General features: G+C 49.2%; 1 protein-coding gene across 2 annotated transcripts in view; it reads right to left on the reverse strand.

Moving 5' to 3' along the window:
* The window catches only part of LOC147230190 (cadherin-18-like), a 67,059-nt gene that overhangs the window by 12,853 nt on the left and 36,727 nt on the right, over window positions 1–17,479 (reverse strand). For both annotated transcript variants that reach the window (XM_086153433.1, XM_086153432.1), the window contains exons 5-8: window positions 9,169–9,336; window positions 5,428–5,615; window positions 3,792–4,045; window positions 1,543–1,679 (exon numbers count right to left, since the gene is read on the reverse strand). In XM_086153433.1, the coding sequence (XP_086009559.1) occupies window positions 1,543–1,679; window positions 3,792–4,045; window positions 5,428–5,615; window positions 9,169–9,336 (747 nt within the window). The remainder of the gene's footprint in view (window positions 1–1,542; window positions 1,680–3,791; window positions 4,046–5,427; window positions 5,616–9,168; window positions 9,337–17,479) is intronic.

The following is a 17,479-nucleotide window of genomic DNA, read 5'->3' on the forward strand; positions in this document are numbered from 1 at the left end:
ATCTTTTAAAACCCATTCACTGCTGGCTTTATAAGAATGAGCAGAGAACTTATCAGGATTAACTTGGAGGTGAGGGATGACCCGGACCCAACGCTGTGTGTGTGTGTGCATCTGTGTGTTTGCTGATGACATCATCAAAAATAAAAATGATCGCCACAGAAAAGCAGAGATTCACTTCCCGACGTTCTGCTGCAGTGGACACATCCCCCCCTCCACCTCCCCTCCGTCCCGCAGTGTAATCATGGTGGTGGCCAAGTAGCTCGTCGCTAATGATGACCCTCCTCAGTCCATTACTCACTGGAGCAGGAGGGAGACCGAGGAGGAGGAGGATGAAGAGGCAGGAGGTGGGAGATGACCCCTCCTGCTCTGTGACGTTGGGTGGCAGTTCTAGCAGATTCCTCTGTGGTCGGGCTCTGAGGAACCGAGAATCAAATCTGCATCTAAAAATAGAAGCAGGAACCTTCTCTGTTTGTCTTGAGGTTCAGCTGATGTTCTCCACGGTCCCTCTTTGACATCACATTCACAGCAGAACTCTGTAAAACTTCAAACAGTGGAAACCGGATTATGCTGATGGAACCACCATCGACATTCAGCCACTCATTCATTCATCCATTCATCACCTCTGCATAGATTTCAAACACGGATTCACCTTTGAGATCATGAATGAATGGGTGAAGTTTCTCAGTATCTCTTAGTTGTGTCTATATTCATTAATTCATTCACCTCTTAGCTACAAGCCTTGTCCTGCTTGCAGGATGAAGGGGCAGAGCCAATGTCAGCTGGCATCACTGAGGAGGGGCCAGGTTTAACCTGGATGGATCAGCTGTCAATCACAGATATCCAACCATTCACCCTCTCATTCACAAGTGCAGAAGGTTCAGAGTCTTCAGTGGACACGCCCTGCGTAAAGGAAACTTCCAGTTCATAGGACACGTCCATTGTTCCAGGACAAAGTCCTTGTAACAGTCCCACATCAACAGGAAAGAACACAATCACTGTAAAGGACACTTCCACTTTGAAGGGCATGTCCACTGGAAAGGACACACCCATTGTCAAGGACACGTCTGCTGAAAAGGATATGTTCACACTAAAGGACATGGCCATTGTAAAGGACACTTTCATTGGAAGGACACTTCCACTGTAAAGAACATGGCCATAATAAAGGACACGTCCAATGGAAAGGACACACTCACTGAGCAGGGCACGCCTGCTGTACAGGACAGGCCCACTGTAACGGACATGTTCACCTTAAAGGACATGGCCATTGTAGAGGACACTTCCATATTAAAGGACACTTCCACTGTAAAGGACATGCTCCCTGGAAAGGGCACTCCCACTTGGAGTGAAAGGACGTGTCTAGTGCAGAGGACACACTTACTGTAAAGGACACTTCCACTGTAAGGGACACTTCCACTGTAAAGGACACATCCACTATAAAGGACACGTCCAGTGTGGAGGACACACTCACTGTAAAGGACAGGCTCACTGAAAAACTCACTGATGTGCGACAATTGTTGCTGTCTGCCGCCATGGTGAACTTACCAACCTCTGCCGCCATCACAGTGATGTTGTGCCAGGCGGTCTCCTCACGGTCCAAGGCCTTGGACGTCCTGATGACGCCGCTGTTCACCCCGATGGTGAAGAACAAGGGTCCCCCCTCCTCCCTCTCCAAGAAGTATCTGTGGGCAGATGGTAGATTTAGCTTTGTTGTGTGACCACAGAGGGGACATCGGCGTGTGCGATGTTTCCACCAAGCACAAGCCAACAATGAGTCAGCGAAACACACTCAGCGGCATCAAATTGGTGGCACCCATCAGCATGGCTGTCAGCACATCCAGCTGCTCCCAACCTAATGCTGCTACATCGTTACTGAACAGGAAACATGGGAGTGTGCCCATCCCCACACAGCGCTGTTTTACCTGCCAGCGGTGTACAGTGTCCCTTCTCTGCATGAGCATAGAGGTGGCGGCTCTGATCTGAGGTTTATGCAGAGGAACATGAGCAGAGGACAATGTTTCACACTAACCAACAATAATAAAGATAATATGCAACACACTGATGACAAATAATATAGTGGTAGGAATATAGTCATTTGCGTTGACTCATGCTGATATGTGTATGTTCTCAGAACTTCTCAGATCTTCTCAGAACCTCCCAGAGCTTTTACTCTGGAGGTTCTGCTGATGAATATCTTGGAATGCTTGAATGTTGCTGGATCGTTGAAGTGTTCCATAAGTATGGCGCCCCCTGGTGGCCATTTTACCGCTCTCAATCAGGCGTTTCAATGAATTCCGTTGGTTGTATTTTTAAAGTGCAATTCAGAGTGAAAGTTATATGAGGATTATAGATTTCTGTCTTGAAGATACAGAGGCAAAGGTCTGAGGCGCAGGAAGTCTGCTGTTTGCGCCACGCGCTAACGATACTGATTCAAACCATCCCAGAAAATAAATTGAAAAACAGAACACTGGAAAACGGTGAAGGGAGATTCGATTTGTGAGAATGATGTTTGACCTGACAGAGAACTGTCAGTTAAATGGCGGATCATCTCAGCCTGCATCAGGGGCGGCGGAATAAAAATCCTGCCTTTTCAAAATCAAATACGCAGAACGACAAAGAACTGGGTTGAGTTCTGGGGAGACATCTCAGAGCCAATTGGTTGCCGTGGCGCCATTTTCAGTCCTTCAAAACAAAGCGTCAGAAGTGACCAGGAGGTGGAGTGGCGTTCTTAAGAAACAGAGCTTTCAGAAATCGCAATTCTTTCCTGTGCAGCCGACAGGTGGATGTCCTCCAAGTCCTCTTGGAGTGAACCTTATGGGACCTTCTGGAACCCCGACTTGTCTGATGAAGGCAAGAAACCCAGCCAGGAAGATGCCAAATTTTGGACAACAGAGAAATCACCCTCCATATATATATGTATGCATGTACTGTATGGTTGATTTGCTGTGGCAAACCCTGAAGGGGAAAGCCAAAAGGAGAAGAAGAAGAAGAAGAAGAAGAAGAAGAAGAAGAAGAAGAAGATGAAGAAGAACAAGAACAAGAAGAACAAGAAGAAGAAGACATATGTATATGTATGTATAGTTATTATCCATGAGCCATTCCCCAACTCTGAGAACATTCTGCAAGAACCCAGAACCTGTGAGGATGGAGCTGCAGCTTCTAAACATGTTCACCTGCTAACATTCATCCAGAGGCTTTACCCTCTGCTTCACCAAGGTGAACCATTGCATCACGCCAGGGGCTTCTCATGGCCCCAGAGGGACCTCAGCAACTTCAGTGTCATGATCTACATGATCTACATGAGCAACACAATCTACATGAGGAACATGATGTACTTAGGCAAGATAATCTAATCAGTGACATGACCTACATGATCTACATGAAGAACATGAGGAACATGACTTACTTGGGGAAGAGAAGCTATATGATCAACATGATCTACATGGGAAAAAGGATCCACATCCCCTGCATAAGGAGCATGATCTACTTGGGCAAGACAATCTACATGATCTTTACGATGTCCATGATCATGAGGTAACAATGTGGACAACATAGGAAAACCCAGTGACTAAACATCTCAGTCTCACCAGGATGCCATATGAAACTCTTCAGCCATCAACTGGAGAAGAGAAGCTGCTAACAACCATTGCTAATACAAGTGTTAGCACTTGTAGCTGAACGGAGCTACATTAGCAGGGACGTTAGAATGTTAGACGTTAGCTGAGCTGACATGGGAATAGACTCTGGGCAGAACCACCAAACAGCAGGAACGTCCAGCAGGAGTCTGGGGTTACCTGACAGCGCTGTTGGTGCTGTCGGGGTCCACGGCGGTTACCGTGCCGACTTGTGTCCCGGCAGGCGAGTTCTCGTACACGTCCATGATGTAGTAGTCCATGGAGAAGACAGGCGGCTCATCCACGTCCCCCACAATGACCCTTAGCGAGGTGGAGTCCCTGAAGGCACCCAGGTGGGAGAAGCGTGGGTCTGGTTGGGTGTTGGACGCCTCAATGTTCAGGGTGTGGACCTTCTTCTTTTCATAGTTCAGTGGCTGGAGAAGCGGATGGACAGCCAGGTCAATGTCTCCACCTTTACCATATACTTAGTCCCACCCACACCTCACATCCTGTTAGGTAACAGGCCTAGCCATCTGCACGGAGGGTCCAGGATGGACCATTCAGAAGCCTCAAGGTACAACAGGAAGTGGATCTTAACCTGTATGTTCTTTCTGAAGGTACTGGGACCTCACATGGAACAAGTACAACAACTCTAAGGAGTAATGTCATGATATTTGAGGACGGCCTATCACTACAACTACCACTACTACAACTACTGCTACTAGTATTTCTGCTGCTAAAACTAGTATCACTACTAGCACCACTACTACAACTACTGCTACTAGTTCTTCTGCTGCTAAAACTACCATCACGACTACTACCATCACAACTACAACTACTGCTACTAATACTACTATCACTACCACTACCAATACTACAACTACTGCTTCAACTACTGCTACTAGTACTTCTGCTGCTAAAACCACTAATCACTACTACTACAACTACTACAACTACTGCTACTGGTTCCTCTGATGCTAAAACTACTACCACTACCACTAACAATACTACAACTACTCCTTTGACTGCTACTTACTTACTACAGCTGCTACCGCTACTACTACTATTATTACTACTATGTCTGCAAATACTGCTACTACTCGTATTGGCACTATTACTCTCATAAGTAGTACATCAACTGTAATGACTACCGGAACTATGACTACGAATATGGCTACTACCACCACTACTACTTCCCTTCTCCCCCTGAGGGGAGTAGCCCGCCCTGATTCACTTCCCCACAGTGAATCAACCTCTTCCATCTAAACCTACTCTCTGTATCACTATTACTACAATTACTACTATTACAATACCACTGCTACTACAGCAACTGCTACAAATACCTCTACTACTCTTCTTCTTCTACTACTAAAATACATATCCAACCCCATTCACACGGCTTCTTTTTCTCCTCCCAGGTTTAACCTGCCAGAGAACTTGGGCAGCAGAACATGGAGAGAACAGACCCCAGTTGGGAGGTAGATGGATAACCTGTAGAGAACCCACAGAAAGGCGGGAGTGAATCAGGAACCTTCTCACTGTCAGGTGACGCTCACCTCTGATTAAATAATGGCATTGACTGTCAACAGAATGACTTAGAGTTTTGAAGAATCCAGAATCTTATCCACATCTTTGCTAGAGGGATGTTCTCCTATGAAGAACTAACCTGACTGGAAACTGAGCACATTTGGTCTTGCCACCCAGCTCTTTCATCGCAGAACTTGGAACATTGACTGTCGCCAAGGTCCATCATTGGCCCACAGACCTCATGACACAGTACGGGACTCATGGAGATGGAAGATTGTCCTTGTTCTACCTGTTTGAGGGAGATGATTCCCTCCCGGTGGTCGGCGTCCGAGGTGATGAAGAAGATGGCGGCGGCGTCTGAGTTGGTGATGGCATACCACACCTCAGCGTTGGGCCCTTCGTCCTCATCGTTGGCCTGAATTCGGCCCACCGCCTTCCCTACCGGGGCCAGCTCTGGGACATACAGCTGGTAGTTCTCTGCACACACACACACACACACACACACACACACACACACACACACACACACACACACTGTCATTACCTAGACATATTTTTTTGAACACAGAGTTTCAAAGGGTCAGAGCCAATTCCTGCAGTCAACAGGTAGGGGTGGGGCGGGGCTGGATGAGCAGCTGTCAATCATCCAACCATCCAATCATTCACCCTCTCATTTGGACATTTTAGCAAATCTGCTGACTGCTTTTGGTCTGTGGGAGGGAGATGGAGAACCCCAGCAGGAGAATCTGGAGGGAACCCACAGAGGAACCCAGAGCAAGGAGCTTCTCTTGCCTGCTGAGTTGGTGCTTTAATGACTCAATCTTATTCTATCTCTAAGACGTGCCTCAGGGGCTAAAACCCAAGATGTTCCCTGTCAGTTCCACCGGGTTCTGCATATGTATGATATTGTGGTGGATGCTAGGAGCGGAGCCTCTCACCCAATAGGACTGTAGCTGTGGGCGGGGCTTACGTCCCTCGTATTTCCTGGTTCAGTGCATTCCTTTGTTAGTTTTTAGTTAGTTGGGAACCTTCTTGAGTTCTGGCTGGCCTCCTGATTCCAGCATGTCGTAGCACTTCTTCACATGCGTAGAATTTTCATGGATGACTCCAGATACTTTTTGGTCGGCCATGCAGTTGAGCTGTTGCGCGACATCCTGCAACAGGGTAGATATGCTGCCCTCAAATGACTCCTGCTGAGGGGTCTGGCCTGTGTGCGGCAGAGTGGGTGGATAGACTCCTCCCCCTGTCTGGTTTGGGCAATGTCAAGGACCTCATGGACGACTATCGGTGTTAGGCTCAGACCAAGGTGGCTTCCTGCAACCAAAACGGTTGCTGCGTCTCCCTGTGGTTGTTTAAGGCCGAGGCTCCTGTAGCTGCTCTTCGTCAAGGACTCAAGGTCAGGAAAACCTCTGGTGGACTCGCAGAAGAGCCTGCTTCCTCCAACCGGAGAGGACACACAGGCTGACAGCGGCAGCCGTCAACTGACCATCGTGACATTTGGCCCAAAGTTGTGTCCGCTTGTTCCCACTGGTGACATTTTGAGCGTGATTTTGTAATCGCCTCAGCTCTGTTCTTATAAGCAGCGCGGACTTCCTGTGTGCCATGGCCTGGACATTACAAACCGCCATTCAATTGATGTCGTGTCTGTTACCACCTTCCTGTGCATGATGGGGGGGCCGGACTGCAAACACACGCTAGCTTTTATGCATTGGGTGATGTTTTTCAATGTTTGCTGGTGGACTTCCCCTCGCTCACTACACCCTCCTTTTCCACCATGGTTGGTAAACATGGTGTGACGTAGTCCATCCACATTACATTACATTACATTACATTACATTACATTACAGTCATTTGGCAGATGTTTTTATCCAAAAAGTGCAATTCAGTTCCACACTGTGGAACCACCAGTTTTCTCGTGGGCGTATCGGTATAATGGGGTATAATTGGCCATGGCTAAGGAGGACTTCTCCACCATGGAGCGCCTGGAGATAGCGTGCTCTGTCCAGCAGCCTGTGGGCTTCGCCACTCCACGCAGTGCCCAAACCGATAGGTTGTGGTGGATCGGTGGTGACTTTTGATGTTTGAATAATGTCACCACCAATGATCGCTACCCCATCTTCCACATTCAGGACTTTTCCACAGGGCTGGTGGGTACTACTATATTCTCAAAGGTGGACCCGGTACGTGGCTAACATCAGGTCATGAACACCCCATTTGGGCTTTTTGAGTTTATGCGCACGCCTTCCTGCTTGAAGGGGGCAGTGCAAACCTTTTTCAGATCCTGATGGATTCGGTGTTGAGTGACCTTGACTTTGTGTTCGAGTATCTCAATGACATATCGTAGGCCTGCTGATTAGCTGAAGACCACCTGAAGCACCAGGCACAGGTTTTCTGTCAACCGGATCGTCAACCAAGTGTCAAGTGCCAAGTGTCAATTTGGACTGCCACTCATTGACTTCTTGGTTCACTGCATTTAGCCACAAGGCGCAGTCCCATTGCCCTCTTAGATGCAAGTGGGGGTGGAATTTCCTCACCCAGCCTCTGTCAAGGCATTGCAGGGTTAATTTGGGCACACCCATTGCTTTGATGACAGATGCATCTGACAACTGTGGGGGTAGTGTTTGAGCATCTGGTGGCGAATGCGTGGCAACCACTGCCATTTTTTGCTGCAAACTACAAGAGCAAGTACAGCGTTTTTGACCTGGAGTTGCTGGCCTTGTACCTGGGAGCCTGTAATTTCTGGTTCCTGTTGGAAGGTTGCTCTTTAATGGTTTATGTGGACAATAAACCGCTGACTTTTTCCTTGTCCAAGGTAAATTAGCCGTGGTCAGCCAACTTGGACACCCTGGCTGCCATGTCCGAGTTCACAACTGACATTCAGCATGTGGACTGTTGCTGATTGCCTGTCGCGTGTGCTGGTGTGTCCTGTGCACCTTGGGGTAGATTTCTCGCCTGTGGTTGATGACCAGCTCAGCCCCCCGGAGGTCCTCACCCCTAGGTCAAAACTGGCCAGACCAGAGAAAGTGGTGGTGCAGGAGGGTAGTCCTGCCCTCCCGTGTGATCTCTCCACTGGTCATCCTGGCCCTGTAGTTCCAGTGCCCTGCCATCATCGACTTTGACTCAATTCACTCCCTCTGCCACCCTGGAGTTCGGTTGTCCCTAAAGTTGGTTAGTTCCAAGTTCTTCTGGTCTGGCCTCCACAAGAACGTCAAGGGGTGGGCGGCGGCATGTGCGGTGTGCCAGCATGCTAAGGTTCACCAGCACACCAGCTAACCCCTTGAACCATTCCAGATTCCGGCAACTCATTTCTAAACTGTGCATGTGACCTGGTGGACCCCTTACCTCCTCTCCCTCGCCAATACCTCCACAAGGTCAACGTTCTGTTTCTCCTGCTGCTTTGACTGGGGAACAACACGATCATAATGGCAGGCTACTCAAACCTCCAGTGAGTTTTCAGCCTTCAGACATGCTGATCAACTTAGATCTTTGAGTTCCATCAGGTACAAACTATTTTTTCCAAGGGGTTCTCAGACTGACATACTTAGAACATGTTTGAGTCAACAGATGTTTGAGGATCCATGGTTCTCAGATCATCTCAAGTGGACATTTAAAAGTTCTGCATTCTGCTCACAAAAATCCTTCTAATATGAGAGAACACGTTCTGTGTCTGAGTGTCAATCAAACGTCAGTGAGCGCAGAATCAACAAAGGAGAACATTAGCAGGAGAATGTTTCTTAATTTGGAAAGCAGATTTGGCAGCTGGCAGCATCCATGTTCCCCCGGACAAACACTTCCACTGCAGAACTGGCTTCTATACCGCGTTCCACACTGTTCTTCCAGATATCTGTTTTGATCTGGAGGTGAATGGGTCCCACCCTGGAACCCACCCAGAGAAGGCGCTCCCCCATAAAATGGTTCCCCTTCAAGATAAAAGCCCTGCTTGACCAAATTCAACCCTTTACCTGGAGAACGGATGAGTGAGGAGCCGAGGAACCTGGCCTTGCTCCACTGAATCCAAAAGAGGACTTACTCTGAGGGAATTTGGGGGGGTTGTCGTTGATGTCGGTGAGGGTGATGTTGACGATGGTGGAACCTGACAGGCCACCCACGGAACCTGCCATGTCCTTGGCCTGGACCAGCACGGCGTACCGGCCACGGGCCTCCCGGTCCAGACCCGGCACTGCAGTCCGGATCACACCTGGGGGGCAGGAGAACCCAGTTCAGATCAGGAGAACCCGGGTCAGATCAGGAGAACCCGGGTCGGATCAGACAGGAGAGCACTAGGAAAACCTTGGCATGCAGTGTGGTCTGGGGTCTGGTCAGATGGGTGGGGTTTGGGTTGGTTTAAGTCCAGTGGGCGGAGTCTTGTAAGCTGGGTGGGGACTGGTCACGTGGGTGGGGTTTGGTCTGGTGGGCGGGTTGGCAACACCCATGTTCTTGGGAACTTGTTGAAATAGCATGTGTGCGTTCCCTCTATCAACCGTCCAGCTGTCAGTATTCATTCACTTATCCATTCATGTATTCACTCATTCTCTCCGCAGGGTCACACGGGTACTTGAGCCAATCACAAATGATGTTGGATGAGGGTGGGCTTAGCTGTCAATCACAGACTTCCAACCATTCACACCCGAAGGCCACTTAGAGCCTTCACTAGACTGAGGACAGGTTACAAACTAGAGACAGGAGGAGGAGAACTCGGGTGGGAGAATGCGGAGAGGACACAAAAGTGATGGTATATGAAACTAGCCTGGTATAAGTTCTTTATCCTGGTACAAGTAGGGTAGCTGACGGGATTAGAACCAGCAACCTCCTGGCTGTGAGATCGCCGACCCATTTCAAAATCCTGCACATAATCCATCCCAGGCTGAATGAACATCCGGCCACGCTTATGTTCCAACCATGGTTCATTATGGGATCACTTGGCATGTTGCCATAACATCACGCATCCAAGTCGGTCAGAGTGGCGTCCAGGGAGGAGAGACAAGAAGGGCCCCGTGTTCAGAAATATCTACACTGAGACACACACACACACACACACACACACACCACCGTTCACAGGCAGCGTTTAGCCTGGAGGCCCTGCTCCACCGCATTACTCGCTCCAGAGGCTCCAAAGCAGAGAACCATCTGGCCGATGGGGCCTTTAGCCCTGGCACAGGCACTGCTGCACCTGCACCACCGGAGGGTGGGGGGAGAACATGGAGAACCCGCACGGAGAACCCACATGAGATTATCATTCATCCATTCATTCATTCATCATCTCCAACAGTCATGCACTCAGGGTTGTGGTTTGGGCGGGACCCTATCCCTGCTGTCATTGGCTGGGAGGTGGGTTCACCCTGGACCAATCACAGGGCCACATAGACACATGCAGCTATTTACCTTCTCATTTAGACATCATTGAAATGTTTAGTCATCTGGACCATGCAGGGTCTCCTGCAGTGGCGGCTCCTCGCCAGTTGATCAGGACTAAAGTTAGCCATTAAATTGGTAAATTGTTACAAATTGTCTTGTCAAAACGACAAAGCAATACAAGCAGTCACCAGTGGGTGGAGAGATAATCAAAGATGCTCCCCGAACAAAGAAAAATTACCCAAAAAGGGAAGGGTCACCAGAGAGTGGCTCTGTGTGCTGATTGGTTGTTAAGTTCAGAGGCAGCTACAATGATCAGAACTGCTGGCAGAGCAATGGAATGGGATTTAAACATGGTGGTGCATCGCCCAGATCGTCCTCAGGAACAAACTGCCACTGGTCTCCAGTGAACCTGCATCATGGGCTTGCACTGTGGGAGGAAACCGGAGAACCGCAGAGAAGACCCTCCACTAGCTGTTATTATCTAGCTTCTGCGCTGTGAATGCTTGCTGAAAGTGCTCTAGAATTTCATGCTAGGTTTGCTGGAAACGAAGGGGCAAGAAGGATTAGATTAGCGTTTCCAAGATTGGCTCCTCCCCCTCTCTGCCCCCCCCCCCCCCCCCATTGGGGTCACCACATGGAGGAGGTCCACAAGCTTCACTTCACAGTTTGATCCTTTAACCTTCTGCTGTAAGTCCAGCACCTGAGCCCACGGCTTCATGGCCAACTAACACACACACACACACACACACACACACACAAACACACACACACACACACACACACACACACACACACATCTCCATTCAGCCCAAAGCTCAAGCCATTAATCTCCCTCACTAGAAAGGACCAGAGGTTCTGTACAGGAGGGGAGTAAAGCAGTGTGGACCATGAGAACCTGGACATACCACCGGAGATGAACATCTCATACATATATAGATGGGTTGGAATGCTCCAGAAGCTCTAAAATCTGTCAATATTTCTGACTGGAGATTAGCTGGGGATCATCTGGAGTCTGCTGTTCCCTCCCCTCCCAACCCTCACATTCATGCTTTATCAAGATACTCCTCCTGCACATGAGTACTTGAGTACTCACACCCTGGACCTATGACCGGAGGCCGAGCAGCAGAGCAACCTGCACACACACACACACACACACACACACACACACACACACACACACACACACACATACACGTGCATACATATGGGCCCTTCAACCCTCCCCACCAGGAGGGTGCAGGAGGGGAATGAGTGTGAGTGGTGTGCTGGTCGCCGGTATGACTGCAGGAAGAAAAGGCTGTTTGGTTCTCGGATGACAAAATGATTTTGTTTGTTTGTGCCCCCCACCCAAACATACACACACACACACACACACACGCACACACACACACACACACACACACACACACACACACACACACACACACACACACACACACACACACACACACACACACCAATCCCTTCCCATGGAAAAGAATGGAAGAGGAGGAAGATCTGATATCATGAATCACTTTCTGGATCGGCAGCAGAAGAATGATCTGGAACAATTAGGACCAATCCAAAACAGCTCTGAACATCCCGGAATGTCCTGGAATAATCTAGAATGGTCTGGAAAAATCTGGGAACCATCTGGAACGGCCTAGAACGAAGAAGAAGAGGATATGCTCGGTCTGATCCGAACAGCTCAGATTTAACAAATCACTTCCTCGACTGTCTGGAGCGGGATGGAATTGTCCATAATAATCTGGAACAATCCAGAACTACTGAATTTGAAATGACCCGGAACAATCTAGAATGATCCTCAACGATCAGGACTGATCTTCAGTGATCTAAAGTGATCTGGGAGAACCACGGTCGGTCAAACACACATTCAAACATGGTATGGTCTGATAAAGCAGAGGAATGCTCAATGACAAGAAAGGTTCTGGTAGAGAAGGGGGAGGAAATGAGAAGAATCCTCCTGGATCTGAACCAGGAGCAGAAGAATAAGGAATGAAAAAACAAGGAGATTAACTGATGACTGTTTTTGGACTGAAGACGGAGAACATGGAGAGAGCCGAAGGTGAAGGAGATGAAAAGTGGCTACAAGGAGAACTAAGGCACAACTGAACCACAGACATTCTTGCATTTAGGTGAAAGAAGTAGTATTACTAATAGTGACAGGGGTAGTGGTGGTTGTAGTAGTGGTAGTAGAATAGAAGTAGTAGAACTAAGGCTGGAAGTAGTATTAAAAGTATTAATAGAAGTAGCCGCCAATGTTCCACAGTACAAGTATCATTCTCTATCTCACATTAACACATTCAGGTTCTTCGACCAGGAGCTAACAGCTAGGCAAACAGTTCAACACACAGAGCAGGATGTAAACGGCCGTCGGGGGGCGGAGCCTGATGATTCCATGTTTATTCAAAGTACCTTCATCCTTCACCCTCATCCGTTCAAAGTACTAATACTGCATCCAGTACTGCGAGTGCCGTTCTATGCAGACAAAACAAGTAGGAAGAAATACACCCATGAATCAAAGAGGAGTATTTTTAAAACACATCCGGGGGCGAAAATTTAAATGGGTCAGCCCAAGTGTGTGTGTGTGCCTGTGCCTGTGTGTGTGTGTGTGTGTGTGTGTGTGTGTGTGTGTGTGTGTGTGTGTGTATGTGGTTGAGGGGTTCCACCGTTCAACAGCCACTTCTCTCACAATAGGACTCTTCCGGAGAACGTCTTCACGGGTCAGTGTGTATCAAATGCTTTTAGGTCATACCTGATTTAAAAGCCTGATGGTCTTCATGATGGGGGGGGAAGAGGAGGAGGCGGACGGGACGGGGGTTGAAGCCGAAGGTCCAATATCACAGGTTCACCAGCATCAGGAGATGGAGAGGCTGTGGAGGACGGTTCTGTCCTCATCTGTATACTTCCATCTGTGTATGCTAACCTGTGTACCTTCTCCTGTATATGCAAGCCTGTGTACTTAATCTTATGTATCCTTGCCTGTGTAGCTCCAACTGTATGCTTCCATCTGTGCATGCCAGCCTTTGTATGCCAACACGCAGGGGATACAATCCCCGAACTGTCCACTGGGGGCTGTGTAGAGTCGGCCGTCAGGTTCTGGACATGAAGAACATAGAACCTGAAGGAACCCGGACACAGAAAGCACTTCAGTCTACACAGTAATATGGAAATGATGGATGGATGGAGCTAGGCTGACAGAACCCAGGCTGCAGAACCTGGAAAACCCTGTTGACCCTGCTGTTAGAACCAACAACCCCCCTGCAGCCGGGGTGTGTGATGGATCTCAGTGGACACCATCGCGTGAGGTGACCACTGTCCAGGCCTGTAGAAGCAGCCGTGCGTTCACTGATTTACCGAGCTGAGTGTGTATTTGTGTGTGTTTGTTGCCCTGGAGGAGACTCCTCCTCTGTGTCGACAAATACACATCTGGCCATGAGGCTGCAGGCATCATGCCGCCTGTCTGCCCTTGACAGGTTCTCCCAGGTGGTCTCCTGACCTCCGCTCATTTCCATTCACGTCTACCATTGTGGAGGAAATGAGCAGGCAGAAGATCCAGGGGCTTCTCAGGTCAGGATCCAATGAAATCAGAGACGTCAAAGAGGGCCCTGAAGTCCAGAGGATGAAGATGCGTGATCTTCGTCTTGATCACACACATCCACCTCCTCTCAGGAGCTCCTCTGGCTCTGCCCCTCCCCCAGGCTAAGTCCCGCCTCCTTTCTGGCTAAGCTCAGAGACCTATTTCTTCTTGTCCTGAGCTGAAGTCTTTAACGGTCAGAAAATGAATCGGCCCGAGGACTAAGATTTTTCTATCTAAGGTTCTTCTCCATGTCTACCTAGAGCTCTGTCACCAGAGGCAGTACCTCCTTCACCTTGGAGGCAGTCCAGCTGGTTCTGGCCTCTGATCAGAGGGTCCAGACCCCAGGAATCCCCCCAAGGGTGCCACCTGGAGGTCACTTAGTGGTCAGGCCAGGAAAGGTGACACCCTCCTCCTCAATCTTCTCCATCTCCCCCACAACCACTCTCTCCTCCACCTCCATCTTCTCCTCCAGCTCCTCCTCTACCTTCTCTTCTACCGCCACCTCCTCCTCCTGGAGCTACAGGACTAATTGCCTCCATTGTGAACCTGCAAAGCTGCAGAATCTGTTCCTAGGAGGAGAATGGAGAGCCCAGGAGAATGGCTAATTTGACGATAAACAAAGTTTGGCGGAGGTGAGGAGATGGATGCGTCGTTGCGGCGACAGATTTATCTGTTTATTGTTCCCGATGCCCCAAAAGAAAGAACAGAGAAGTTGTGGTTCAGTGATGGATGGGATTAAGCAGATAAGCCCCGCCCCGCCGGCTCCCGCCAATCACTGCATCTGCTGGTGAGGCCACACGCCGCTGCCATGTTAAACATGCCGTTAGTATTCAGAGACTGGCGCGGGCGTGTGTGTGTGTGAGGCAGAAGCCCAGAATTTCATTTCCTGTGTGTGTAGCACAAAGGTGGCGAGCGTCATGCTTATCTCGCTGGGCGAGATGAGCGGCAGCTGGTATCCTGCAGGGGATTTAAAGGTCGCCGTGGGCGATGTTCTAATATGAAAGTTCTTCGGTTCTCGCCTTAAAGGTTCTTGCAGAAGAAAGAGGGGAAAAAAAACCGAATGCGTTTTTGACACTAACCAACCTCGACACGCTGCTTCTGTTCCACCAGTCACCCATGTCACCATGGTTACAAGGTCCGACCGGATCACACAGCTGTCTTGGGCTGGCTTCTATGGACAAAGGTTGATGACTGTTCATTCATTCATTCATTTTCTAAACCAGTAATTCTGCACTCAGGGTCTTAGGATGGGAGAGCCTTGCCCAGCTGTGATTGAACAAAAGGCCTGGACCAAGCACAGGGCCCCATATAGAGACATGCAACCATTAACCCTCTCACACACACATCTGGACACTGTAGGGTCTCCAGCGCACCCTCTGCAGGAACCCGGAGAACCCCGAGGAACCCCATGCAGACACAGGGAGAACATAGAGGCTCCACACAGAAAGAAACCCTGTGGGAATCCAAGCAAGGACCTTCTGCCGTGTGGCTCAAGTCCTAACCACTGTGCCACTGTACCACCATGAAGAAATAATACTTGTAAAACAGCACGAGATATTTGTTGTCAAGCTGTTGTTGATATTTACACCACCAGGGTTGTCATGGCACCCATATAGCAAGTGTCTCCATATGCACAGCACCAACTACTGGCATGGAATGTCTGCTGTGGGCTAGCATCAAGCTAACAGCTTCATAGCTAACAGGCTGCAGTCCTCTGCACTGGTGTTGGTTCTCTGCTCTTCTTCAAGTGAAGACCCTTTTAAATGGGAGTCAAACCAGTGTACAAAGTGCCTCTCCCCAGGTGGCCCCTAGGGGGCACCAGGAGCGACCCAGAAACATGGACGCTAACTGAGAGCAACTGATGTTTTGACCGTTAATGGACTCCCTCTGTAAACCTGCCCTGTCCTGTTCCTCAACAGCAGGAGGGCTTTGGGTGGGAACCGACAGGGGAACAGTGAGGCCGGCGAGAATATCGTGGAGTGGGGGTGGGGTAGATAGTGAGGGGGAAGACATGTATGCGGCGGATGGAGGTGGTGGTGCTGCGGGAGGAGGAGCAGGACAGCTTGTGCCCGTTCAGTCGTAGGGTTTTATCATCTAAGCTCTCACCAGGGACATCGCCTCAAATAGCTAACGCCGCTAAAAACAATGGACCTGGGATTCCAGGGAGCAGCCCTGCGTCTGGTGCTGTGGTTTGGTTTCACTTATTTTTATCTCCTCCGCTTGCTCTGCGGCCCAGCTATGAAATATAGATGAGACACTACCAGTGTGGCGGCAGCCTTGAATTCAGAGGAAGAGGAGACAGATTCTTCCCGGAGATGTTCCAGTCGCTGTGTTTTCTCTTCCACGGAGCTCTGCGGGTGATTGAAGAGCACTCCGGCAGCTAACCAGCAATACGGCTAACCAAACAACATCTCATCGCCCTTCATCTGTTGACTCACGCTTCCGGGGCTGCAGGAACTCCTCCAGCCACTGCCTCCATAAGGAAGGTGATGTGAACCGCAGAAGCAGAGAAGCTGGGTGGTGGTAAGATTCCAGGTTACATTTGGTACACCGATGTTCTTTTCACAATGCTCATAACACCAGATAGTGACACAAGCTATCGGACCAATGAGCCCAGAAAGGTCTGTCTGGGGTGACATTCAGTTTTCATTTGGTCCTGAGGCAGTTTGATAAACTTTAGATAATAAATAAATAAATAGATAGATAGATAGATAGATAGATAGATAAATAAATAAATAAATAGCGTCAGTGCTACTATAATGTCAACAAATTAGGCTTGTTCTCGTTAGCTGAAAGAGAAGTTAGACACCCCGGATTCCCACAGATTAATTAAATTTCTGGAGAAGTTTCTGGAGCTCATTAGCAAGGAGGACACTAACCCACCCTCCCCCACAGGGCTGCCTGGACACAATAAGGTCATCTCTGGATGCATGGCGTCGCCTCCCTTCCGTGCGCGTTGATTTAATTACTGCACTCCTGCTATCTGCTCCAGGGCCCTCAGACACAGACCTCATTAACTTCCTGGAACCATCTGACACGTGTCCACCATTCAGGAAGAATGGAAGAAGAAGAAGAAAAAGTGTCAGCCATTTAAATCCTCTTTGCTTCTTTTCACTCATTCACTTGTTTCTTGTTTCCTGATGTATGTGTTTTTTTGCAGGGTACATTTGTCCTATCAGGTGTGGGGTTGGTTGCAGGGGGTGGAGCCAATCACAGCTCTCACTGAAAGGCGGAGTTTGACCCCGACAGGCCAACTGTCACTCACAGACATCCAACCATTCACCTTCTCATTCACGTCTACAGACAAGTTGGAGTCTTCATGCTGACTCCTCATGGAGAGAGCCCAGGTTCTGAACTCTGAGAGAACCCTGCTGTCCCGTTTCAATCCACGTCATGGCAACAAGGA

The sequence above is a fragment of the Fistularia commersonii genome, chromosome 10, assembly GCF_037954325.1.
Source record: "Fistularia commersonii isolate RoL2024-O1a breed Wild chromosome 10, RoL_Fcom_v1.0, whole genome shotgun sequence".
NCBI classification, from domain to species: domain Eukaryota; kingdom Metazoa; phylum Chordata; class Actinopteri; order Syngnathiformes; family Fistulariidae; genus Fistularia; species Fistularia commersonii.